The following is a 27,134-nucleotide window of genomic DNA, read 5'->3' on the forward strand; positions in this document are numbered from 1 at the left end:
AGATCCAGATGCATAAAGTTTTCTGCCACTGTGATCTTCAGGGCCACTTGCATAGTGTGACTCCCGAATTCCATAGGTCACAACTCATCCTGCTGCAGGGTGCATAAGTCGGTGACAGCCTCCCAGGAGAGTCGTAGTTTTCATTGACAATGCCGTTCGGACATTTGGAGGTATTTTAGTCTGGTACATAGTCTGGTGTATGTAGGCCCTTCTTGGCATGGCTGGCCGCTGCTGCTCTCATCATGGAGCTTCACAGGCAGGCACAGCTGCCTCTTGGCCCTCCCTCCATCGGAGGTGCTGCATCCTGGCACGGGGGTACAAAAAGACAGGGTCTATGAGACGCAAGCCAGTTGGCCAGTGGGCCTCCAGAGCACTGTCGATGCAGAGATGTCCCTGCCTTGGTAACTGTGGTTTTTCTACTTCTCCAGGCAGAATCCCTGATGGCCCTCAGGGCCCACCCCTTGCTGGTAGCTGACACTCTCATCCAGCAGTATGGGAAACCAAACATCTCACCCAATAGTTTGGTCATCCGATACAGCTACCCAAGCCCCCGCCCCCCCCCCCTTGCAGACCACCCGAGACCCTGCTCAGCTGGCAGTCTCACCTGAAGGCATGTGAGGGCCGTCCGGTGTCTACTTAATCCCATGCCTCCCATTGAATCGCGCTGAATTGGATGCTAATGTATTAAAACTAAGTGTTCTACAATTGAAATTGCCCTCCCATTGTGTCAGGGTAGTGATGCTGCCTTGGTGCTTTCCTGCCACTAACTAAATCTGGAACCGACGTCATGACGCTGGATTTCCTGGTGGATGCTTCTGACACGTTTCTCCAGCCCTCCACTCCTCCCTTCCCACACTAAATTCAGCTACGTAGGACAAGAAGCTAAGGAAGACTAAGATAGCACTGTATAGACAATGGCAAGAGTGACTTTTCACAAAAGGGCTGCAGATGACTGAAGTGGCCTGGCGAGTTAAGAACGGACAACAATGGAGTGAATTCATTCATTCCCTGTTACTGCTGAGCTGACAAGACAGGAATTTAGTAATAGTAGGGGACCTTCTGCGATCAGTTGATGCTGTTGATAAGATGTCAGGTAGAGAAGTTTGGTAATGTACATAGAATCATACAAGGAGTTAAGACTGTTTGGAAAGACTCAGAGGAGGGAGTAGTTACTGTTTAGAAGATCTCTGAGTTGGAAAGGTGAATGAATGAATGAGTTTTATTGAACACTGAAAATCATTTTGTTGCTTCCTCTAATTTTAGGAAAACCATGGGGAATCCTGTCAGGGGTGGAATCATAGAAGCACAGAAATTTACAGGAGACCATTCAGCCCGTTGTGTCTGCGGCAGCTGACAAGTATCCATGCAGCCCAATTCCACTTTCCAGCTCCTGGTCCGTAGCCTTGTAGGTTACTGCACTTTTAGTGCATATCCAAGTACTTTTTACTTTCTGCCTCTACCACCCTTTCAGGCAGTGAGTTCCAGATCCCCAACACCCTCTGGGTAATAACACTTTCCCTCGAATCCCCTCCAAACCTCCTACCTCTTACCCGAAATCTATGCCCTCTCGTTACAGAGCACTCAACCAAGGGGAATAGAGCTTTTCTATTCACTCTTTCTAGACCCCTCATAATTTTATACACCTCAATTAGGTCTCCCCTCAGCCTCCCTGGTTCCAAAGAAAACAACCCTAGCCGACCAATCTTTCCTCATAATTAAAATTCTCCAGTCCTGGCAACATCCTCATAAAACCCCTCTGTACCCTCTCTAGTGCGATCACATCCTTCCTGTAATGCAGTGACCAGGACTGTACACAGTACTCTAGCTGTAGCCTGACTAGTGTTTTATACAGTTCCAGCATAACCTCCCAGCTCTTATATTCTGTGCCTCGGCTAATAAAGGCAACTATCCCATATGCCTTCTTGACCATCTTATCTATCTGTCCAGCCATCTTCAGGGATCTGTGGACATGTACTCCCAAGTTTCTTGTATTCCTCTATACTACTCAGTATCCTACCGTTTATTGTGTATTCCCTTACCTTGTTAGCCTTCCCCAAATGCATTACCTCACACTTCTCCATATTGAACTCCATTTGTCACTGTTTCTGCTACCTGACGAGTCCATTGATATCTATTCCAATCCCGAACCAGACGATTGTGAGCTTCAGCCTTGGGTTTGTCTGCCATGTGAATTTGTGTATCTAGGTCAAGTACTTTATCACTTCTCATCAAGTTTCTTGAGCAAGGAAACTGAGTGGCAGCATTTTGAGTGTAAAGAAATTTGTCAGATCTATCTCAGTGTCCTGGCAGCAGCCCATTCAGATCCATGGCAATGATCAGTCCACAATACCAGCTGAGAGCTGAATGGCTTTTTTTAAATTCATTCATGGGATGTGGGCGATGCTGGCCAGGCCAGCATTTATTGCCCATCCCTAATTGCCCTTGAGAAGGTGGTGGTGAGCTGCCTTCTTGAACTGCTGCAGTCCATTTGGGGTAGGTACACCCAAAGTGCTGTTAGGAAGGGAGTTCCAGGATTTTGACCCAGCGACAGTGAAGGAACGGCGATATAGTTCCAAGTCAGGATGGCGTGTGACTTGGAGGGGAACTTGCAGGTGGTGATGTTCCCATGTATTTGCTGCCCTTGTCCTTCTAGTTGGTAGAGGTCGCGGGTTTGGAAGGTGCTGTCTAAGGAGCCTTGGTGCATTGCTGCAGTGCAACTTGTAGATGGTACACACTGCTGCCACTGTGCGTCGGTGGTGGAGGGAGTGAATGTTTGTAGATGGGGTGCCAATCAAGCGGGCTGCTTTGTCCTGGCTGTTCTAAGTTGTGTTGGGAGCATGAGAAACAGGATGAAAGAAAGCCAGGGAGGGGAACAAAAAGAGAATTGTAGGATAAGAAGCAACTACCAGCAGACTTGAAACAGTTTTAGAAAATTATGTTAAGGCAATGGCTTGTTTCAGGAGCTCAAGTGACATCATAAGTCACAAGAGTAAAGCTTGAGTGGTTTGTGAAATGCATTTGAACCCCAAGGTTACAGTACAGCCTCGTTTCTCACTAATCGCCATCTACAGATTATACCACAGTCTCCATAAAATAAAACCCTTGGTAATTAAAGAAGTAAATTAATTTAAGGCTTTGAGAAGTTGTAAAATCATAATTACATAAATTATACAAGGGTTATATAAAGGTGTCATTATACTTTAGGCAACAGTTTAAACTTAGTGCACTTTAAGGATCCAATTAGACACCAGCTGTAGCATTGTGGTGACATTAAAGATAGTGTGCGAACAAAGCCAGTTGAATGCTCTGACTCCCAGTGCACTGGGAGCTCAACAATGAAACCAGGAGATTTGCTTTCATTTTAATGTGCATAGTCTAAATTCATCCTAAAGCAGACTAACAGACTCAGCTTATACTGGGTGTTCCACACAACATTCTAGCCAGAGAAAATGGAGCTCCAAATACCAGTTTCATTTTACAAAGGGCTGATGGGGCAGTTTTGAAACTGGAATATGCACCAGTTGCAGTTATACTGCTGCCTTTGCAAAGCTGATGAGGTAAGAGACTTGTTTCCCTGAGGTGGCCATACATCATTGAATAAATTCAATACTGGCAAATTTGCAATCTAATTACGCTAAGCAATTTGTATCAGTATGAAGCCAAAACTGCCAAAACAACTTTGTATTATTGTAAAATGTGCAGAATTACTGGCTTGTAAGAGTTCTATGCAACTCCTTTATAAAGGAATGAAAGAGCCTGTTTAATAAATGTCCATATTAATGATACATGTCCATTTATTTTTCCTTTGTCTTGTAAATTGTCAGTATATATTTTGTAAAATACATCAAAAACCTTTTTGTAAGCACAGACCTTTCCCCTGACGAACATCAGGTCTAATAAATAATTAAATTTTTAAAATTCACATGTTCAGAAAAAGAAACCCAGCACTTCATGGGGCTAAAGTCCTGAGTTAACAAGTACAGTGTCAGGGCATGAAATGAGAGAGAAAATCTAGTTAGTAACTTTTATTAATGCTGCTATATAAAGACCTCGTTTGCATAACAGATTGGGAAATACATTGTGTACTTTTTAAGCACTGCTGCAGCACTTGCAATCACAGTTAAAATGTTTAACTTGCCAGAATACAAAATAGGGTGTATTTAAAGCCATTTTACAAATCTGTGGCCCAGTATCTCTCCACAGACAATTTTCTGTTGTATACTCATTCATCCATTGTGCCAAGTACATAGGAAGCCTCCATAAGAGTGCAAGGACATTGAATGGGCACTATATAGAATGATGCCTGGGGCGCTTAACACTGTCAAGGTTGTCTCTTAGTTGGAGGTGATATTGTCAAAGATTCTCAGTTGTGAGGTGAGGTGGGGGAAGGGGACGTGTCACTTTGTAGGAGGAAGGAAAGATGGCTTGTATCTCAGGGAAGTGAGATGACACTACAAATCATTGGGGGAAGGAAAGTGACACTGTGGATCATCGGGGGAAGGGAGATGCCACTGTGGATCATCGGGGAAGGGAGATGACACTGTGGATCATTGGGGGAAGGGAGATGACACTGTGGATCATTGGGGGAAGGGAGATGCCACTGTGGATCATCGGGGAAGGGAGATGCCACTGTGGATCATCGGGGAAGGGAGATGACACTGTGGATCATTGGGGGAAGGGAGATGCCACTGTGGATCATCGGGGAAGGGAGATGACACTGTGGATCATTGGGGGAAGGGAGGTCTCACAGAGAAAGGTGATACTTTGGCTTACCTCTTTGGGAAAGGAGATGACACAACACAGCATTACTGTTAAATCGAATGTTTATTTATTTTTTGCTCAGTATTTACACAAGACTGGTCTTTACCACTTTTCTGAAGCTCCCTCTAAATGAGTAGTGTTCAAAATGGAAACTATCAACATTACAATTATTTTATTGCAATGTTTAATTTGTGAGCATGTGTGTACATCTATCTCAGAAGGAAATGGCACTGTATTGGATGAAAAGCGTAATTGACCCCATTCTTTTTCTCATCCTCATCAGTCATAAAATAGAAGTAATTTTGTCCTTTTTGCTAATGACACCTTTCACTACTGAGTGGTTAACTCTCTATTTGAAATTCATGCATGGTAATCTAATCCCTAGGCAGGTGTGGATAAGGTTAGACAGTTGGCAGACAAATTGTTTGTTCACCATGGACTAGATCAATTCAACAACCCCGTCAAGAAGAATTGATCATGATGTTATGCATCCACCTCTACTTTGTAAGGGCACCAAGCTGTATAGCATTACAAATGCGCAGCTCCCTGATTTGATAATTAGGCCCAAACTGCACTGGAGCAAACAAGTGGTGTAGATGGTTTGAAATATTCATGAAAGAGTGGCACACCTGAAGAAAGCTCAAGTCTCATCAAGTCAGTGCTTTACAAAGCCTCAGTCTACCCTGTAGTGGAGTAAGTCTGGCATGGAAGGTTACAGAGTAAACCCATGCCTTGCTCCTGAACACAATGCTTTGTAGATCAGTAGACTGGATATAAATGGCTTACTCCATCCCTTAGTCCCCATTCTTCAAGCAGTTGCTTCAACTTAAGTTAGGTGACCCTGCTGTGGTGCTACTAGATTTATTTCTGGGTACTGATACACAATGTGGGGTGTGGAATCACACAAGCCAGTATGTTTTTAAATTATCACCTCAGATTGCTCATACCATTAGTGACAGATCTGTAATTAACAGCATTCCACCTGAGTGATGATATAGTTCAAAATGCACAATTTGAGTTACGAAGGTTAGACTGTATCTGTTGAGAGTGTTTCCACAGTTCAAATGGATTCAGTATGAAAATTTCACACATCCACTATCACCCTTCACTGAAATGCTGTGCCAAGAGCACAGGAGATGCTACAGCTATACTCCCAACATTCAATCAAGGAAAGTCTGCATTGTGTGTCGGTAGTGAAGCTCCTCATTACTACATCCGCTCTCGGTAGACCTCCTTCCCAAATGATGCCATGTCCTGTATCTCTGTCCCTTGTATACAAAAGTTCAACTACAGTTAATCATCACCTGTGGAAGAAGGACGTTGAAGTATGTGTTGAACTATAGGGAATCTGTGTCCTGACTATCGTTACCTCAGTATAAGATTTTATGAAGTTTTTCTGTCCTGTGGTGGCAACCTGCAGGTTCAAATTTGGAAGCACATGTGCTCATTTCAATGCTGCCTTTAGTGCAGCTGCTCACTGTCATTCTGCCACTATTTGAAAAACAACAGCTTTTGTCATTATTAAAGGCACCTTTCAGGACCGTGGGACCCCTGCAAATCATTGGGGTACACTTTATTTGCTGTTGTAATGACTATGATAGTTAATAGACAGGTGACATTCAGGTACTGCCCAAGTGACCAGCAGTTATTTGATTTACCAGGTGGTTTAGTCTGGCAGTGGTCGGTCCCGTTGAGTTTTGTCTCTGGGTTCATGCATCAAATTTTTATCCCTGCCAACTTGAAAAGGAGTAAGGGAATCAGCAGTGGGAAAAAGGCAGCAATGGTAAGACAAATAGAAGATTATTACCTTAAATTAACCTCCTTTCTCCAAGGCAGGAGAACCCTGTGACATACTGGCAGGCTTGAGACGCACAAGCCGTCTGCTTAGGTCAAGTCTGATGGCTTCAGTCCTAATCTGTAAATTCAGTAAACTGCCACAGGAATACATCAATCTCTGCACTGTGGTTAAGAACAGATCCTGCTTTCAGATAAGAGCAACAGAACCAATGTCGAAAAATGTGAAGTGATGCATTTGGAAACAGGAATAAAAAAGGCAATATGGGATGAGGAACTTCAGTAATGTTGAGAGACTAGAGAAGCTGGAAAATTTCTCCTTAGAGCAGAGAAGGTGAAAAGGAGATTTAAAAGAGGTGTTCAAAATTATGAGGGATTTTGAGAGTGCAAATAAGGAGAAACTGATCTTGCTGGCAGGAGGGTCTGTAACCAGAGGACACGGATTTAAGATAATTATCAAAAGAACCAGAGAAGAGATGAGAATGTTTTTAAGCTGCAATTGTTTTGATCTGGACTGCATTGCCTGAAAGAGTGATGGAGAGATTTAATAGTAACTTTCAAAAGGTACTTGCGCATCTTCTTGAAAAGGAAAAATTTGCAAGGCAATGGGAAAAGAGCAAGAGAGTCAGTTTAATCAAATAACTCTTTGGAAGAGCTGAGGACAGGCATGATGGGCCAGGTGGCCTCCTTCTGTGCTGTAAGGTTCTCTGAAACAGTGGGACCAGTTGTACTGTATTGCTAGCAGTATTTACACAAGGCTGGTCTTTACCACTTTTCTGAAGCTCCCTCTAATTGAGTAGTGTTCAAAATGGAAAGGGTGTAAAGGGGTGACTGAGCTGCTGTTGACCGAGATTCCTGGGGGATAAAAATGGTGAGCAAACAATCTGAATTGGGGATTAAATTTATCCCTGGATCAGTGCTGGACTGGTCCATAGCCTCTGTGCTGAATATGTCTCCTGACGAGAAAAATTACCACATTTTAGTTGTTGAGCCTTTTAGTCAGATTGGGCTGAATGTAGTGGAATCAGCGGGGGTCCCGACACCCGGCTGAAAAGGTGAGGGGAGCCCTTCCTCGGCACTTTGGAGCCCCACCTGTGCAAATTAATAGCGCTCGAACACTTAACTGCTCAGCACCATGGTCCCCGTCCCTTTACAGGTGGGGATCCTGCCTCTCAGAACTGTCAGCCAATCAGAGGGCCAGCAGCTCAGTAGTATCGGTAGTGCCATGGAGTGTGGTGACCACTGCCGGTACTGCACCAGACCAGGACCTGGCGCAGCGCTGGAGCCTTGGTCCCGAGCTAAGTGTGGCGGGATCGCCAGGGCCAGTCCAGTGGGGTCACCAGGGCCAGTCCGGCAGGCCCCGGTGAGGGGTGGGGGGGGGTGGGGGTGGTAGGAGGGTGGTCATTGAGGGCGGTGATTGTGCACAGAGGGGAAGCCTTTGCCACTGGGGGCTTCCGTGGGCCACAGATTGCCCCACGTAAAATTTAGCCTTTAGAATCAGAATTTCTCAGCATAACTGTCGTGTTTATCACACATCTGGCAGTTCTCTGAAGGAATTAACCCCTTAGTCCCACTTCCCTGTCTTTCCCCATCTCCATTTATATTCTTGCTTTTTAAATAGTTATCTGCTTCCCATTTAGCTAGTATTATGGATTCTCTTCCACCACTGTTTCTGGTCTGGCATACCATGTTCTAACACTATTCTGAATGTAAAAAACATCTCCTAAACCCTGCCTCTATTCTTTCAGCAATTATATTAAGTTAACAGTGAAAGATTTGCAAGGCCTGTTGCAGTGACTTTTCTTAGAAGGGTGTTGTTGCCATGGTAACTTGTCCTCTGAGATATGTTAACAGTTTTTTCCATACATGAAGGTTCTCCTCCCGCACTACAACAATCCCCCCGAGATCTTTGCACTCCTCCAATTCTGGCCTCTTGAGCACCCCCAATTTTCATTGCTGCACCATTGGTGACCATGTCTTCAGCTGCTGAGGCCCTAAGCTCTGGAATTCCCTCCCTAAACCTCTCCACCTATTTCCCTCTCTCTCCACCTTTAATACCCTCCTTAAAACCTACCTCTTTGTCCAAGCTTTGTCCTAATTTCTCTTTAACTGGCTCAGTGTCAAATTTTATTTGATGACACTCCTGTGAAGGATCTTGGGACATTCTTACTGCATTAAAGGCGCGATATAAATGCAAGTTGTTATTGTTACAGACAGATAAAATTTAGCAAACTGCTGCGGCAGTTGATATAGGTGACGGGGCTGTCAATCTTTTGAGTATTTTACAAAAGCATCTTCAAAACAGGAGAAGGGATGATTTCCAACCACCTCTTCCTCACTTCCCAACCCTGCCACAAACACAGCAACTGGTAGAGGTTGGTATCTGAAGTGATGAAAGACTTTACTCACTTGCCCAATCCCCAAACTGGGACTAATGACACAGAAACTACCAAAGAGCGTGGGGACTCAGAAAAATAAAGAACAAATGCAGACAGCAATTTTTTTTTTAAATTGTGTTTTTCTTTGATTCTTAGAGAGACATTGGACTGAATTTTCTCATGGGCGTCAGGAACCCAGCATTGGTATCATTTACAGATCCCAACAGCATGCCCGCCAGCTCGACTTTACGTGAGGCGGCCTCCGAATTGGCTGCCGTCTGCGTTTGCCATCCAATTAGGAATGGCAGGCAGAACAGGGACACGGGAGGCCCAATGGGAGGGCCCACAGGACTGGCTGGCTGCCCCGCTGTGCGTGGTGAGGGCTGCTGAGGCAGAAGGTGAGCTTGAGGGCGCCTCAAAATGGAGACGCTCTCGAAAGGTTGCAGAAGGCTCCATAACAAACAAGGCACAGAGGTGTCAGGGCCATCAGCGTAGAGTGGGAACAACAAGGATCGTGTCTGCGGCTGTGCCCATTTCAGTATTGCGGCTCTGTCGTAGGGGCATGGAGAGCAAGGTCTAATGGACCTCCGACCTCCTGCCGGGAGGCCACCTCCAAATCATTGCCGGGCTCTGGACACAGCGGTGGGTCCATGCGATGCCGGGAATGTTGCATTGGTGTGGGAAAATGGTCCTTAAGTGGGGCCTAATTGCCTTGGTTGGTTGCCTGCCTCTGTGGAGTGAATTGACAATTTCTGTGGCAGCCCCACTCCTGGGAAACTTTCACAGAGGCAGGACAGTATCAGAGAGCCATCCCAATTGGGTTTTCTGCTACTTTCCTGACCCACCCCGCCTCCAATGCCGCCTCCAAGGGGTTGGGAAGATTCCGGTCATTAATAGCATTGTTATACTGCACCTCTGCTAGTTTAGCACCAGTGTTTTTAGAGCAGTGTAACAGATTGTGCCCAATTATATCGTTAGAAGGAAAGAAAGACTTGCCTTTATATAGCGCCTTTCATATGCACTCAAAATGTCCCAAAGCACTTTACAGCGAATTATGCACTTCTGAAATGTAGTCACTGTTGTAATGTAGGATAGAAGTTGCTTAAGTTTATTCGTCCAGTTAATACATGACATCAGGCCATGGGCAGGCCTATCTGGTTGGGAGAACAACTGTAAAAATCCACCACAGTACTTGCAGCCTTGCATATTACAGGGGTCTCTCATTTAGTGCAGCATATCTGTGATTTAGTGAGGGGACTGTAGACTGTAATGAAACTGACTGTGAAGTATACTCGTCACCTATAAACTATCTAGGATGGTGAGGATGACCTTAGTCGATGTGTTCACTTTCGCACTGGCGGAATTTCTCCTTGTACCTCCCCAACCCATAACCAAACAATCCCAAGTGCGCCTAAAGCACCACGTTATGCAAAGCTTCTTATGAGAGATTAATTTTTCTGTCAATGCTTCAGTATGTTTGAAAATTCTAACAACTGATCCCTTGTGTTCTTTTTTCTTCACTTTTCTCAAAAGCTTGCTTGCTACAAGCGGAACTAGTGAATTATGAACGAGTAAAGGAATATTGTCTCAAAGTCCTGAAAAAGGAAGGTGATAATTTCAAGGCCCTGTATCGCTCTGGTGTGGCCTATTACCATCTTGGGGATTACGATAAAGCTTTACATTACCTGAAGGAAGCCAGGAACCGAGAGCCGACAGGTGAGAGATCTTCCACTTTACCTTGTGCAAAGATGGGGGAGGGTCCACATTTAAGGTGGATATAAACATATGCACAGTTAAACATATTCTTCATTTTGATTGACAGTCATAAAATCTACAGAAAAGCACATGGTTAATAAGCCTAATTTTCCAAAAAGCAAGGAAAATATGTACTTCAGCATTTAGTATGAAACTCTAATTTAAAAATATAGTATGACACAAGGGCAGGAAGGTCTGAATATACAATCCTGCATGCCTTTGCCTGCTGCTGGAGGACAGTTGCCTCTGAATAGTGTTGTGTTATCTAATGCTGCATTGTAAAAAAACTGGTACACCTCTTTGTATATCCCTTAGTAAACTGAAACATTATCATTTCTAAATGGGTTCAAGCAAGGGCATGGCCATTACCTTTGGTGCTGTGCGACATATTGGGGTCAATTTTCTCTGACCAGTTCCAATCCCTCCACCCCCACCTTTACCTTGTTCTGGGATTTCTGAGGCTGCCACTTGGAGAATGGAGTTAGACTGCAGTGGTGGGTTGTATCAGGGTTCTTGGCAGGTCACAGGGTCTGGGGAGGGGTGTTCCAGCAGCAAGTTGAAGAGGGCTAAAACAGCTATGTTGGAAAGCTTTGACAACTATTTCAACCAGATTTTGAGACTTTCTGGCTGTTGCTCTCCAGAAGGCCTGAGGTAGGTGTTATGTTTGTGCTGGGTTGCTGGATATGGTATATATATCTGATTTATCTCAGAGCAATGCAGATATCACACTTGTTTATAACTGGTTTATTTGCAGCACTTTAACATATAAATAGTTCTTACACAATTTCAAGACATGTCTCCTCATAGCAGTCAGTGTGTTTTATGCAGAATAGCCAAGCTGTATCTTTAAGTTTCACTTTTAACTCTTAAGCTCCACCCATAGGCTTAAGCAATCAAACACAGTGAACACAGATAAGTCAATGTACTAATACAATCAAACCCAGATCAATCAAAACACTACATTTTTCTCCGTTTTGAATTAAAATATTCTAAATAACATATATATATATATATACATCAAGTTATTTCTTAGTGTTCAATTTGCCTGTTTTCTCTAAGTACAGAAATAGTCTTTGAGATAGGAGGGTTTCTTAGGTCTGTTTGATCAGCTTGATGAGGCGGATGATCAATATCACTCATAGGAAAAGGAAATGTATCCTCATAACCACTATCCTCAAAACATCCTGGTCTGCTCCCTATCAAACGTCTCGTATTCCACTTGCTGTTGTCATCCAACAGATAAGTATTTGTACTGAGCAAATGTTAAATCTGCTTTGGACCTGATACTGATGAAGCAAGTTTGTCGTCGTGATTTGGTCATTTGATTCGAACCCAGTCTCCGACTTTAAATTGTGGTTCCCTTGCACTTGTACGTTTGTCAAAGTATACTTTTATTTTACCTTGTCGCTTTGCGATTTCATCTGCGTTCGCTCTGACATCCTCATTAACTGGTAGTGATGGCTTAAGAATGGTCAGTGTTATGTGGAAGTTGCAACCTATCATAAGTTTGGCTGGTGTTTTTCCGGTCAGAGAGTGTGTAGGCTTTAGTCCAGCTACTGTCACTCTGTAACCTAGAAAGTCAATCTCAATGCTGCAGGTGTTCATTTGTCCTTGTTGAACATCAAATTGTGTTTTGCAAATCGAGTGAGCACTGCTGATAATCGTTGATCATGTTCAGCTTTGTCTCTTCTGTGGACAACGACATCATCAAGTAGGTCAACATCTGACAAGGCTGAAGAAACGATCTTCTGGAACGCGCTAGGTGCTGAACTTAGTCCATAGGGCATTCTGCAGTACTGAAACACACCTTCTTGGGTAACAAAAGCTTTGTTCTGTTAGAGGTATTTGAAGATAACTCTGTTGCATATTAAGCTTTTTGAAGGCTGTGGAGTTATGAAATGATGCTGACAGTTCTTGAATTGTAGGAAGTGGATACTTGTCTGGTATGATAGCTTTGTTGACTGCCTTTAGGTCAAAGCATAGTCTTAAGTTCACCATTCTTTCATCGTGCAATGACTAGATTTGATATCCATGGCGATGAGCTGATTCGCTCAATGATACCGTCTGCTTCTAGTCGTTTCAGCTCCTGTGACACTTCAGCACGGATTGCAAATGGCAAGTGTCTCAAATTTTGTGAAACTGGTCGAATTGATGTGTCAACATGAGGTGCATGACAGTACCCTTTGATCTCCCCAAATCCAGTAAGTAAGGAAGAATACTGGTGCGTATAATATGCATCATCAGTCCCATTAATGTGTGTTCTGGTGGGGTCAATGAGTTTGAATCCAAGCCTATCGAAACGGGTTACCCCCGTAAGGTTTCGGCTTTAGCTACATAGGAAGTGAACCTGTCTAGGATGACATTTTTGTAGCGTACTGGAACTGTGATCATCCCCGAAACTGGAATGATAGTGTTGTCATAAGCTTGAAGAATGTCTGTTGCAGGAATGAGAGAGATTTCCGAAAAATACCGATGGTTGAGTTTGTCACTCAAAGTAGATACTTTCACGCCAGCATCAATAAGAAGTGACACTGAGATGACTGCAATCTCGTCTGAGCACTCCTTAAAGTGACCTGGTGCTTTGCTTTTTGTGATGGTAAATACATGTTGTACCTCACTCTCAGGATGAGACTCCTCCACATGTCAAACCAATGAAGTCTTTTTCTTTGACAACCTGCACATCTTTGCAAAGTTGTTCCACTGTAAACATGAGTTACAGTTTTTTCCTCGAGCTGGACATGGCATTGTGACTCAATGAGCATGTCCACAATTTGGGCACAGTTTTGAAGGTAACTGACCATGATGGGGCAAATTTTGATGAGGTTATTGAGGTCTTCTTCTCCGTAACCCTTACACTGAAGCTGGTTGGGCAAGCTCTGTCTGCAACCCTGAGTCTAAGGGTGCATGTATGTGTAAACTGTCCGAATCTAACATGGCAGATTCAATCTGGACTGCTAAGGTTATGGCTTTTTCCAAGGTTAAATCATAATCCTCCATGAGGAGAAATTCCCTAATTCGTTGAAGTCTTTTCAATTAATTGTTCACAAATTATTTCATTGGTTAGTGTGTCAAATTTACATGTAGATGCCAATTGCTGCAATGCTGTCATGTATTGCTTAATGGACTCACCATGTCCCTGGGATCTCTGGTGGAATGCATATTGCTCTATCATCACGCTTTTCTCTGGCCTGAAGTATTTTTCGAGAGCACTTACCCCTGTATCAAACGTAGACATATCTTCTGTGAACTGCTCGAAGACTCGCTGGCCTGCTGTGCCTAGACAATGTACAAGTACTGCTTTTTTATGGTCCTAACTCATACAGAAGGCCCGCCACTGTCCAGTTAAGTGCCTGACTGGCACTAAATTCAGCGGGCCTTCTGTATAATAGCTGACACGGGGATCTCGGCATCGGTTACCCCTGACATCGAGACCCCCATCGCCAGCACAAAATTCGACCCTTTGATTGGAGCACATGGGGCTGTACACTGGGTCAGAGCAGACCAGGTACATGGAGACAGCAACACAGCGGGGAGGCAGTCATGGCTGTCCCAGGAAATTAAGTGAGAGCAGTGGGGTCTGTTAGCGCAAGGGAGACCTGGAAGTCAGGGCTTCCCCCAACTGCACAGCATGCGTGTGACATTACTGAGAGGTTCCTCACCCAGAAGTGAGTCTGATTGACAAGCTTAGCATCCAGTCAGGTGGGGAAGGCTGAAAAAGAGGTCATAGGACCAGGTAGGTCCGAGCCGAGAGGGGGAATGGGGATGTCTGATCCCGGGAGGGTTGTTGGGGATGGGTGGGGATCAGAGGTCTGAAGGATTGGAAGCTGAGGTGGAGGGTGTTGGAGGCCTTGCAAGGTGGAGCGGGCGGGGAAGTGAGATGAAAAGCTGATTTTGAGGGGCTGAGAATAGAACTTGGGAAAATAAAATGGGTAACAATATTGGCAAACTATGATGTAGAACAACAGTGGGAAAGATTTAAGTTGGTGTTCAACAGAGTGCAGGAAAATTTTATTCCACTAAAACGAAAGAACAAAGTAGATGTTAGTGAGACTCAATGGATGAATCAAGACATAAAGGAACAACTGAGGGTCAGGAAAGAGGCATATATTAAGTACCTAGACAACAGATTGCTCAAGATGGCTCCTGGGCTATAAGCTCCCTAGGAAGCTCCCTTGCTGTTCAACTCTATCCATGGCCATCTGCTCCCATTCCGAGTGTTTTCTCCCCCAATCTACCCTCTTAAACTGTTTAAACTCCCCTGGCTCTTTAAATCAGTTCATTTTAGCCCGAACTAAAAGCTAACAGTTAGTTTAGTTTATGTTACCTGGGCCCACTGCCCTCCCCCAGCCACACCTGCTCTTTGTTTTCTCAACGAAATTGATCCGGACGAAACTGAAGAGCACAGCTGTAGATACTTTAATCTCCGATCCTGCTGTCTTCACCGCCCAGAGTGTCTGCGGCCACGGCGTGCGGTAAGTCCATTGAGGTGAAGAAGGAACAGCGGGACTCGAGAGAAGTCTTGAGAAAAGGTGCTCCGAACACCCAAAAAATCCACGAGCGGCCCCCCGGACGCAACTTCAAAGCGCCCGCGGGAGATGGCTCGGAGAGCATCTGCAGCGCACTGTCGGCAATGCTGTATGCCTTTATATAAACCACATCAAAAAACCCTTAGCGAATGTAATCACCTTTGTAAGTGTGCCAAAAGATGCTTCACCTCCTGAAGGACGTGGATGAGCTTTCCGGACGTCGATGGTGGGCACTGAGGAAATGGCTTATTACCTGCACCCGCTTTCCCCCACCTTCCCCTCCCCTTTCCCCCCCTTCCACCTCCCCCCCCCCCATCCCCTTCCCTGCTCCACCCTCTCAGCTCACCCCCTCACAACCCCGTCCCAGCCCCCCTCCTCGCACCATCTTCCCCCTCGCACCCCCCTCCCTCCACCCCTCCCCCTCGCATCCCCTCCTCCCACTGGCATCAGCCTACACCTGTGTAGGGGCTCTAACAACCCCACTGCCTTGTGGGCATCTCGGGAGAGACCAAGGCTAAGGGAGTAAACCCTAACAGATAATCCGGAGTGGAACTCCATAGGCGGTCATGTGTCACCTTTGGCATGTTTCCGGCAGTTCCTGCAGCCATACTGGTGCCAAACATTGTGCTCTGCACTCCTTTGGACCCCACCAGAAAGTTCGAGAGGGAGGTTTTGACGACTGGGCAACTCTCAACCTCCATAAATTCGCCCAGGCATGCACCATGGAGAGGTCACTCCATAGTCACCTCACAGCGACTGAAACAACACGGAAGGCAGCAGTTACGAGTTATAAGTCCAGATAAATTGGCGTAGAAACTGGGCGCCACGGGTTGCCTTTGTCGGTGGGAGAGGTCATTGCACCTCACTGGACAGCTACCGCCCGCCTCAAACCGGGCAGCCCCCGGTCAATAAGGTTCTGTCCCGCCACAGTCTACCTGCTTCAATGTGTGCTTGGAGCTCAGGGTCATTGCCCGAAAGGTGGACTGATACACCGCACCAAACAACATGAAAAAAGGAAAGAAGGTACCAGCCCTTCGCTTTGCAAGCTGGAACATCAGAACTATGTGTCCTGGCCTGTCGGAAGACCTTACACAAATCAACGATTCTTGGAAGACCGCCATCATTAACAACGAGCTCAGTAGACTCAATGTAGACATTGCAGCACTTCAGGAGACTCGCCTCCCCGCGAGTGGATCTCTAGCAGAGCAAGACTACACCTTCTTCTGGCAGGGCAGGGATCCTGAAGAACCAAGACAGCATGGAGTGGGCTTCGCCATCAGAAACTCCTTGCTCAGCATTATAGAGCCTCCCTCAAATGGCTCGGAACGCATACTGTCCATCCGACTGCTCACCACCTCTGGTCCAGTACACCTACTCAGCATCTATGCTCCAACACTCTGCTCCCCACCTGAAGCTAAAGATCAGTTCTAAGAGGAACTCCATAACATCATTAGCAGCATCCCCAACACCGAACTCCTATTCCTGCTGGGGGACTTTAATGCCAGGGTTGGGGCCGACCATAACTCATGGCCCTCCTGCCTTGGGCGCTATGGCGTTGGAAGGATGAATGAGAACGGGCAGAGACTGCTTGAGTTGTGTACCTATCATAACCTCTGCATCACCAACTCGTTCTTTCACACCAAACCCTGTCATCAGGTTTCATGGAGGCACCCAAGATCGCGTCGTTGGCACCAGCTGGACCTCATTGTCACAAGGCGAGCCACCTTAAACAGTGTTAAAATCACACGCAGCTTCCACAGTGCGGACTGTGAACAGTATGTCAACATCTCTCTGCACGAAAGCCACATTGTGCGCTCGGCCAGCTTCTGGAGCCTGTTCAGCGCGACTCGAGCAAAGACTTTCCCCACTATGCTGAGCATACTGGACTTGAGGATAGCTAGTGCAATTCCTATATTTAAGAAGGGGGACAGAACATGCCCAGGAATTTTTAGACCAGTCAGCTTAATATAGTGGTAAGAAAATTAATGGAATCCCTACTAAAAAAGAGAATAGAAGAACATCTAGAAATGAAAAATATAATAATGAATAGTCAGCATGAATTTCAAAAGGGAAAATCTTGCTTGACCAATCTTATTGAATTTTGTGAGGAGGTAACAGAGCGATAGACAATTGTAATGCAGTAGATGTAATTTATCTCAATTTTCAAAAGGCCTTCAATAAGGTGCTCTATAATCGACTAATGAATAAGGTCAGAGAATGTGGAGTCAGGGGGCAAGTGACAGAATGGATTGTGAGCTGCCTTCAAGACAGAAAATAGAGTGGGAGTAAAGGATAGTGTTACAACCAGGTGAGAAAGGTGTCTAGGGGTCTTTTACTGTCTTCACCCGGTCTTATTGTAACAGGGTTTAATTTTAAACACACAGAGTTTTGAGCTCCCCCTTGGTGAATCCTTGTTCACCATTTTCCAATTATAAGGCAAAGAAATGAGCACAACCAAGTTTTCTTAGGTTTAAAGAAGAAAAGTGAAATTTATTAAAACTTAAACTTTAACTCTAATTTGGTTAATGCCTACGGATATACGACACGCCCACGTTAGCATGCACGTGCGATACACACATGCAAATAGGGACAGAAAAGAGCAGAAGAAAAATAAAGTAGAGAGGTTTGAGGCAGTCTCTGAAGGGGGTTTCTTGTTACTGCTTCTATGTCTCCAGCTCACCGTAGAGGCTTTGATTGTAGACAGCTTTTACTTTTCTTTGGGGCCCAGTATTCTTCTTCAACCTTATTCATGTAGGAGACTTTTCTCTCTTTGAATTCACATGTCTTCAATGGGTCTTCAGTTCCATGAGAAAGAGATGAGAGCAGACAGGAGAGAGGTGTTCTCAGTCCAGGAGCAAACAGCTTTCTGAGTTTTTACCCTGTGGCCAGTTCAAATTCAAAAAACTCCAACAGTCAGTTAGTCATGTGACTAAACTGGTCTGACCACGTCTGTTGTGTATCCAACCATCTTAGTAGTTAACCTGGAGTGCTTCAATGTCTGGTAAGCAAAAGTCCATTGTGGATTAAATTGGAGCAGGGAGTGGCCCCTTTGTCCATTCCAAGTACTGTCTGTTACTATGCAAATGTCTTTTCAGTCAGGAACTTGGCAATTCCTTGTGATGGCCCTCTTTTCTTCCCAGGCACAATTTTAAGTTTTATTGTTCATGTGATGAATTAATGTGCGCCTCAGTGTTGGCAGGTGGGGGGCTTTAAGAGTGGCAGTAGGTGGGAAGTGGTGTTACACAAGGATCAGTGCTGGGACCACAACTGTTCACAATTTGCATTAACGATTTGGACCTTGGTATCAAAAACACACTTTCTAAATTTGCTGATGACATGAAATTGTAGGAGGAATAGTTAATGCTGAGGAGTACTGCAACAAATTACAGGAGGACATTGATAAACTTACAGGATGGGCAAATAATTGGCAAATCAAGTTCAACACAGATAAATGTGCGGTAGTACATTTTGGTAGGAAGAATAGGGAGGTCACTCATTATTTGGAAGGTGTGAGGTTAGGTGGGGTAGAGGAACAAAGGGATCTCAAATACAAATACACCAATCTGTAAATGTTGTGCCACAGGTTAGCAAGGCCAAAAAAAAAAGTAAACTAAGCACTAGGCTTTATTTCTAGAGGGATAGAATTGAAAAGTAGAGAAGTTATGTTAACCTTTATCAATCCTTGATTAGACCACACTTAAGAGTACTGCATGCAGTTCTGGTCGCCAAATTGTTAAAAGGACATAGAGGAACTGGAGAGAGTGCAGAGAAGATTTATAAGGATGATACAAGAAATGCATGGGTATACATATCATGAAAGGATTAACAAGCTGGATCTCTTTTCTCTTGAAAAAAGAAGGCTAAGGAGTGCCCTAATAGAGGTTTTTAAAATTCCAAAAGGTTTTGATTGAGTGGATGAAGAGAGAATGTTTCCTCTTGTGTGGAAGAGCATAACTAGAGGTCATCAATTTAAGACAGTCACCAAGAAATCCAATAGGGAATTCAGAAGGAACTTCTTTACATAAAGAGTAGTCAGAATGTGAAACTTGCTATCACAGGGAATGGTTGAAATGAATGGTGTAGATGCTTTTAAGGGGAAGCTAGATAAGCAGATGGGAGAGAAGGGAATAGAGGGTTATGATGATAGATTGAGATGAGGAAAGATGGGAGGAGGTTCAAGTGGAGCATAAACGCCAGTATAGACTGATTAGGCTGAATGGTCTGTTTCTGTGCTGTACATCCTATATAATCCTATGTATCCTGGGCACACATTCCACCCATGTTCAGGAGCAGCATGTACCTTCAGGCTCCTCAGCTGCAGTGTCTGCTGGAGGTTGAATACCCAGAGGCCTGTCATGAGTGTCTAGCATTGCACTTTGCAGAGCGAATGAGGTCATTGAACCTTTTCCTGCATTGCACCCCCTTCCTCCTGAACACACTCCCATCGGCTCATGTTCTCAGCCATCTCTATCCAGGCCTGCTTGTTTTTGGAGGGTGGCCTTCCCTTGTCATCTGCTGAGAAGAGAACCTCTCGCTGCTCCCTCACTTCCTCAAGGAGGACCTCCAGGTCTGCATCTACAAAGTGAGAGGCAGTCCTGCCCCAGGTTTGAGCCCTCTCTCTTTCCTGCTCCAAGTCTGCTACTGCAATTGTCAATGAGTCATAGAATAATTTACAGCATAGAAAGAGGCCATTCAGCCCATTGAGTCCATGCTGACTCTCTGCGGAGCAATCTAGTCAGTCCCACTACCCCGCTCGATCCCCGTAGCCCTGCAAATTTATTTCCTTCAAGTGTGTATACAATTTCCATTTGAAATCATTGATAGTCTGCACTTCCATTACCCTTGTGGGCCAGTGCATTCCAGGTCATTATCACTCGCTGCGTAAAAAGCTTCTTCCTCAAATTCCCCATGCATTTCTTTCCCAAAACCTTCAATCCGTGTCTCTTAGTCTTTGTACTATCAGTTAATGGGAACAGGTTTTCTTTGTCTAACTTATCGAAGCCCATCATAATCTTGTACACGTCTATCAAATCTTCCCTCAACCTCCTTTGCTCCAGGGCAAATAAACCCAACTTTTCCAACCTAACCTTGTAATTAAACTCCCTCATCCCTGGAAACATTCTGGTAATTCTCTTCTGCACCCTCTCAAAGACCCTTACATCCTTCCTAAAGTGTGGTGACCAGACCTGGATGCAATACTTTAATTGGGGCCTAACCAGAGCTTTATAAAGGTTCAGCATAACTTCCCTGCCTCCATTTATGAAGCCCAAAATCCCATATGCTTTGCTAACTGCTCTTTCAATATGTCCTACCACCTTCAAAGATCGATGCAGATGCACCCCCAAGTCCCTCTGTTCCTGCACCCTCTTTAGAATTGCGCCATTAAGTCTATATTGCCTCACCCTATTTCTTTTGCCAAAATTCATACCTTTCACTTGTCTGTATTGAATTCCATCTGCCACTTGTCTGCCAATTCTGCTATCCTATATATGTCCTGTTGCAGGCAGGTCGTATCATCCTCACTGTTTGTCACTCCTCCAAATATTGTATCATCGGCAAATTTTAAAATTCTACTCTATATTGCAAGATATTTATATATAGCAAAAAAAGTGTTGGTCCCAGTACTGACCCTTGGGGAACCCCACTGTCTACCATCTTCCAGTCTGAAAAACAAGCATTTACTACGAGTTCCTGTTTTCTGCCCTTAAGCCAATTTTTTTTACTCAATTGGACACTCACCCACCTATTCCATGAGCCTCAATTTTGTTAACCAGCCTTTTATGTGGTACTTGCTCAAACGATTTCTTAAAATCCATACATATAGCATCTACCACATTCTCTTCATCAACCTTTTCTGCTACTTCATCAAAAAATTCAATTAGATTAGTCAAGCATGATCTTCCTTTTACAAATCTGTGCTGGGTATACTTAATTAACTCAAATCTCTCCAAGTGCCTGTTGATTTTTTCCCCTGGTTATTGTTTCTAAAACCTTACCCACCAATGTTAAACTAACTGGCCTGTAGTTGGTAGGACTATCCTTACACCCTTTCTCATTTGCCACTCTCCAATCTTCTGGCACCTTCCTTCTAATTAGGGAAGCTTGGAACATTATGGCAAGTCTTTCTGCTATTTCCATCCCCATTTCCTTTGGCTACCTGGGATGCAAGCCACCTGGACCAGGTGCTCTCACTGTCTGCTACTGCTCTTTTATTCTCCCCGCCAGTCTTACTGTGCTCTCACTTTCTGCGGCTGGGCTCGCTCGCAGTCTGTTATTACTGCCACTGGTCATGCTGTGCAGTTGAATCAGTAAAACGGCAATCACAGTAATGGTTGCCGTGTCTGTTTAAAACAGATTCGGACTGTTTCAGCCCCACCTCCATTCCCACCCCCACAGCTGCTAATTATCCGCACAACCTGCCCTCCAGCCAATTGACAGGCCACTCCTGTGACTACTTCCCCCCCTCCCCCCGCCCCAGTGTGGGATCGGGACTCAGAAACAGTCCCGGCGTTCATTTCCTTATCCTGGAAGGAAAATCAGGCCCCAGGTTTTATCTTCCCATTTCTAGGTGTCTCTCAGATGCTGTGTGTTACATGGTTTGAGTTTTGGAGCAGGTAGTGAGAGGAAAGCTGAGAGGTGACATTTTGCATGCAAGTCCAGTTATTGTGACAGCATCGTGACTAGGGAGCGAAGATTGTAAGCATCATTATTCCTTCATGATGATAAAAACAAAATACTGATGATGCTCGAAATAAAAACAGAAAGTGCTGGAAATGCTCACTAGGTCAGGCAGCATCTGTGCAGAGAGAGAGTTAGTGTTTCAAGTCTGTGACCTTTCAGCAGATGACCTAAAACATTAACTCTGCTTCTCTCTCCACAGATACTGACAGACCTGCTGAGTATTTCCATGGCTGGCTGTGGGCAGATGCCCTAGAGTATAAAGCAGGGTAGCCACAAGTGACTGTGATTGTGATTGTGCAGTTATCTTCCTTTCAAAGCTTTAGGATTATCGGGCAGTTCAGCAGACTATACTTTCCCTGGGTAAATAAGTTTACCTGGCAGAAATAGATTGAAACAGTTGAAATCAATTGTTTTTAGTGCAAGAAAATGTTATTTTTGATTGTTCTGAGCAATTTTACACAACATTGAGGGAACTGCTGCGTATCTTGGACTTCATTATCCTGCAATGATTGCCTCTAAATTTGCCATAAAAATAGTGTTGAGGCTAAGTCAGCAGCATACATTACATTGAATTCCAGTGGAAGGTATTGAATAAACTGTGGGTTTCAGTATACAGTCATTGCTCAAAGTGAAACATATGCATTGCAGATACCAAATTAAGGACTTTTGGTTACTCATCTAATTGTAGAGTCTAAGCCAGGGAACACATTATCAATAACTTTAACTGCAGGCAAACACCATTCTAAATCTTGTTTAATGTTATGTATATGCTGGTTTACTGGGTTTAGTTTGTAATATCTGATTTAACTCAGAGAAATGCAGATATCACACTGTGTTAAATAACTAACAGGTTTATTTACAAGACTTTTAACTGTAAAGGTTCTTTCAGGATTTCAGTACAATCAGACCAGCGCGTTGTGTGGAAGCTTCTAGATGTGCATCTGTCTCAGTTTCATTTTCACTCTGCAGTTCCACCCGGAGGCTTAAGCATTCAAACATAATGAACACAGAGAGTGGATAGACTAATAGAATTAAACTCTGATCGATCAAACACTACACTTAATACTAACTGGGCTCAATGTTTATCTATAGAAACTCTGGACTTTGTAAAAGGAAGTCTGCAGGGGCACAACAATGAGTCCAGCCCGATGTATCATATAGAATAAATAAGTGCATGAAGTTACAATCAAGCCTTGCTGTTCGATATCCCCTCTCCATTTCATTGCCATTTGTTATTTACCCTCAGCTAATTCAAACCTAGCAGGAAGCATGCAAGCCATACAGTATCTCATACATTCAGCTCACCTCTTTGAGTCAACATTGCTTACATGCCATGGTAACTAGTTACTCGCACACAAGGGGGGAATTGGGTTGAATGGGAAGTTAAAGTGTTAAAAATCTGACCCAACACTCCTTCTGTTTTAATGGAGGTGGGATGAGAAGCCAGGCACCTAACCCACTCCCAGGAGGTGGATTGGCAATTTAAATATTATATTGAGGCTGCGTGCCTCATATTCATTCATCATTTCAAACCCATTTGCTAAAGGGAGGCGAAGATTGCTGACTCCAGGAGATAAGTGCCTTTCCACTTACCTGCTGGATCCAGCATACCTGCCATGGCAACCTTCTGTGATCAGACAACAACCCCGCCCACAAACCTTCCAGTGTGCCTGCAAAGCCTCCAACCTCCCCGCAAGACCTCCAACTTCCTCTGAAGGTGTCAGATCTCACACCACCCCGCACCCCCATCTAAGGCCTCCAAAACCCTCCACCTCAGCTTCCAATCCCTCAGGCCTCCAATCCTGACCACCCCCGACCCGCCTCCTGGGATCAGACATCCACCCCCTCCCCCTCGGGGGCTCGAACCTACTTGGTTCTACGACCTCTTTTCTAGCCTTCCCCACCCAACTGGAAGCTAGGCCTGTCAATCAGGCTCATTTCCTGGCTAGGAACCTGTCAATGATGTTACATATATAATGTGTAGTTGGGGGAATCCCTGACTTTCTGGTTTCCTTTGTGCTATCAGACCACACTGCTCCTGGCGTGACAAAATGTTAAATCTCTCCCCAAAGGATCAAAGGCTCCCCCCACCATTAGTTCAGTGAATTTATCAGCAGCCATGCAGATCAGGAAAGTCCCAGATTCAATTCCCTGCTTGCGCTCAGTCAGCTGAGATGGAATGACTTTGGAAGTCACACAACTGGTCCTAATAAGGAAGGGGAAGAAACAGCAAGGGTACTCTTGAGACTCAAACCTTGAAAGAAGCATGTGGTTATGGAGTATGGAGAGGAGCAAGACAAACTGTGATGCTTCATCTTAATCATATAGCCTACTGATACTGCTTAGGTTCACATGTGGGATAGATCCTGATGGATGCCTGTGTCTCTGGTGTACAATTGGTTTAGCTGTCCAATACCAGATCTGCCTAGATCACATCAAGCTCGAACAGGTGTCACTCTCCTCTGTCAAAACTATCCTTTGCTTTAGTATAATACTGGAGAGCAATGATAACCTATCAGATTCTTAAACCACTCCCTCCTGCCCCACCACACTTGCCTCTAAAACCAAGAGCTAATGGGTCTTTTTGTCACCGAGATTGAGACCATCCATTCAGCTGCTTCTGTTGCTCCCCTCCTTCTCCTTGCCCACCAAGGCAAACCTCCCATCAAGCCTCCTCTCGCTTTAGTCCTGATTCCCCACTTCTCTCTAGTTTCTCACTCATCTCCTCTAAACCCTCTCTGAGCTTATCACATCCGTGAAATGCCACTTCCTCCACCCTTGACCCCATTACCATTAAATTGCTTATGTGCTAAATTCCTTTCCTGGTCCCCATGTTAGCTGACATTATAAATGGGAGCTTCCCCTCTGGCACCATGTCCCTCCCCTTTACTAGTGTACACCTCTCTTCAAAAAATCCACCCTTGAACCCTCTGAACTTGCCCACTTGTAAAGTACTAACCCTAACTCCAACCTCATTTTTCTCTCAAGTCCTTGAATGTGTTTTCTCCCAAATTCAAGGCCATCTCTGTTTGAATCTCTCCAATCAGTTTTTCAACCTTTCCACAGCACCAAAATCACCCGAACCAAATTTACAAATGGCATTCTCTGTGAATCGTTATTGGACATTATCCCACGATAACCTCCTCAACCTCTCTGCAGCCTTTAACATGGCCAATCACACAATCTTTTTTCAATATCTCTTCCTTTCTCCAGCTCAGTGGGATACACTTCTTGGTTCCAATGTTATCGATACAATCTTCAGCATTGGCTTCACTTCCTGTCCGCACCCCAACATCTTTGACTCTGGAGTCAGCCAAGGATCCTTCCTTGGACCCTCTCATCTTCCTTATCTATATGCTATCCCTTGGGGACTTCATTTGCAGAAATGAGGTCAGCTTCTACATGTGCCCTGGTGATACCGAGCTCCAACTCTCCACAGCCTCACTTGACCTCTCCACTGCCTGTGTTATCAGACTGCTGGCTGGCATCCAGTGTTGAATGAGCCGCAATGTACTCGAGCTAAACATGTGCAAAGCTATCACAAGCTGCCAATACTAACAAATCTTGATCTTCTGATTTGGGATTTATCCACCAGTAAACTGATTGTGGATTAGTCCTTTCCAACCTTCAGGCCTACAAGATTCAAAGGAATAAGAAATATACTAGCACAAATAGAGATGAGTTGCCTGGATTTTGAGGGCTAACGTGCTACACAGGATTCTAGGTCACAGTTTGTTCTATGAGTTTGCTTTTGCAAAGAGTAGAGGTGAGTAAAGAAGACTGGTGGAAAATAATCAGTATTCATTCAGGAAGAGGGGATAACATGCCCTTAATTTTGTACTGAGTGCACAAGATACTGGAGTGGTTTCACTTCCACTGATTACTTTTCATCTCTGTTCACTTTTTTTTTTAGGACGATGTAGGTGTAGTGATCAGGGAGGGGGATTGTGATAAACTTGAACATATTAGTATTGAAAGAGAGGAAGTATTAGATGTTTTAGCGGGCTTAAAAGTGGATAAATGCCCAGGCCCAGATGAGATGTATCCCAGGCTGTTAAGTGAGGCAAGGGAGGAGATAGCAGGGGCTCTGACACAAATTTTCAAATCTTCTCTGGCTACAGGAGAGGTACCAGAGGACTGGAGGACAGCGAATGTGGTACCATTATTCAAAAAGGCTAGCAAGGATAAACCAGGTAATTACAGGTTGGTGAGTCCAACATCAGTGGTTGGGAAACTATTGGAAAAAATTCTGAGGGACAGAATTAATCTCCACTTGGAGAGGCTGAGATTAATCAGGGATAGTCAGCATGGCTTTGTCAGGGGGAGATCATGTCTAACTAACTTGATTGAATTTTTCAAGGAGGTGACTAGATGTGTAGATGAGGGTAAAGCAGTTGATGTAGGCTTTTAATAAGGTCCCGCGTGGGAGATTGGTTAAGAAGATAAGAGCCCATGGGATCCAGGGCAATTTGGCAAATTGGATCCAAAATTGGCTTAGTGGCAGGAGGCAGAGGGTGATGGTCGAGGGTTGTTTCTGCGAATGGAAGCCTGTGACCAGTGGTGTACCGCAGGGATCGGTGCTGGGACTCTTGCTGTTTGCAGTGTACATTAATGATTTAGATGTGAATATAGGAGGTATGATCAGTAAGTTCGCGGATGACACGAAAATTGGTGGTGTCATAAATAGTGAGGAGGAAAGCCTTAGATTACAGGATGATATAGATGGGCTGGTAAGATGGGCAGAGCAGTGGCAAATGGAATTTAATCCTGAGAAGTGTGAGGTGATGCATTTTGGGAGGACTAACAAGGCAAGGGAATATACAATGGATGGTAGGATCCTAGAAAGTACAGAAGGTTAGAGGGATCTTGGTGTACTTGTCCATAGATCACTGAAGGCAGCAGCACAGGTAGATAAGGTGGTTAGGAAGGCATATGGGATACTTGCCTTTATTAGCCGAGGCTTAGAATATAAGAGCAGGGAGGTTATGATGGAGCTGTATAAAATGCTAGTTAGGCCACATCTGGAGTACTGTGTACAGTTCTGGGCACCACACTATAGGAAGAATGTGATTGCACGGGAGAGGGTGCAGAGGAGATTCACCAGGATGTTGCCTGGGCTGGAGCGTTTCAGCTATGAAGAGAGACTGAAAAGGCTGGGGTTGTTTTCCTTGGAGCAGAGAAGGCTGAGGGGGGACATGATTGAGGTATACAAAATTATGAGGGGCATTGGTAGATTAGA

The 27,134-nt window shown here is 44.6% G+C and overlaps 1 protein-coding gene across 3 annotated transcripts in view; it reads left to right on the plus strand.

Moving 5' to 3' along the window:
* LOC137373926 (tetratricopeptide repeat protein 9A) overlaps positions 1-27,134 on the plus strand; it is a 207,674-nt gene that overhangs the window by 131,501 nt on the left and 49,039 nt on the right. For all 3 annotated transcript variants that reach the window (XR_010975736.1, XR_010975735.1, XM_068039543.1), the window contains exon 2: positions 10,467-10,649. Coding sequence is in view for 1 of the 3 variants with exons in the window: in XM_068039543.1 (XP_067895644.1) it covers positions 10,467-10,649 (183 nt within the window). In the remaining 2 variants the exon portion in view is untranslated. The remainder of the gene's footprint in view (positions 1-10,466; positions 10,650-27,134) is intronic.

The sequence above is a fragment of the Heterodontus francisci genome, chromosome 9 (assembly GCF_036365525.1).
Source record: "Heterodontus francisci isolate sHetFra1 chromosome 9, sHetFra1.hap1, whole genome shotgun sequence".
Lineage (NCBI taxonomy): Eukaryota > Metazoa > Chordata > Chondrichthyes > Heterodontiformes > Heterodontidae > Heterodontus > Heterodontus francisci.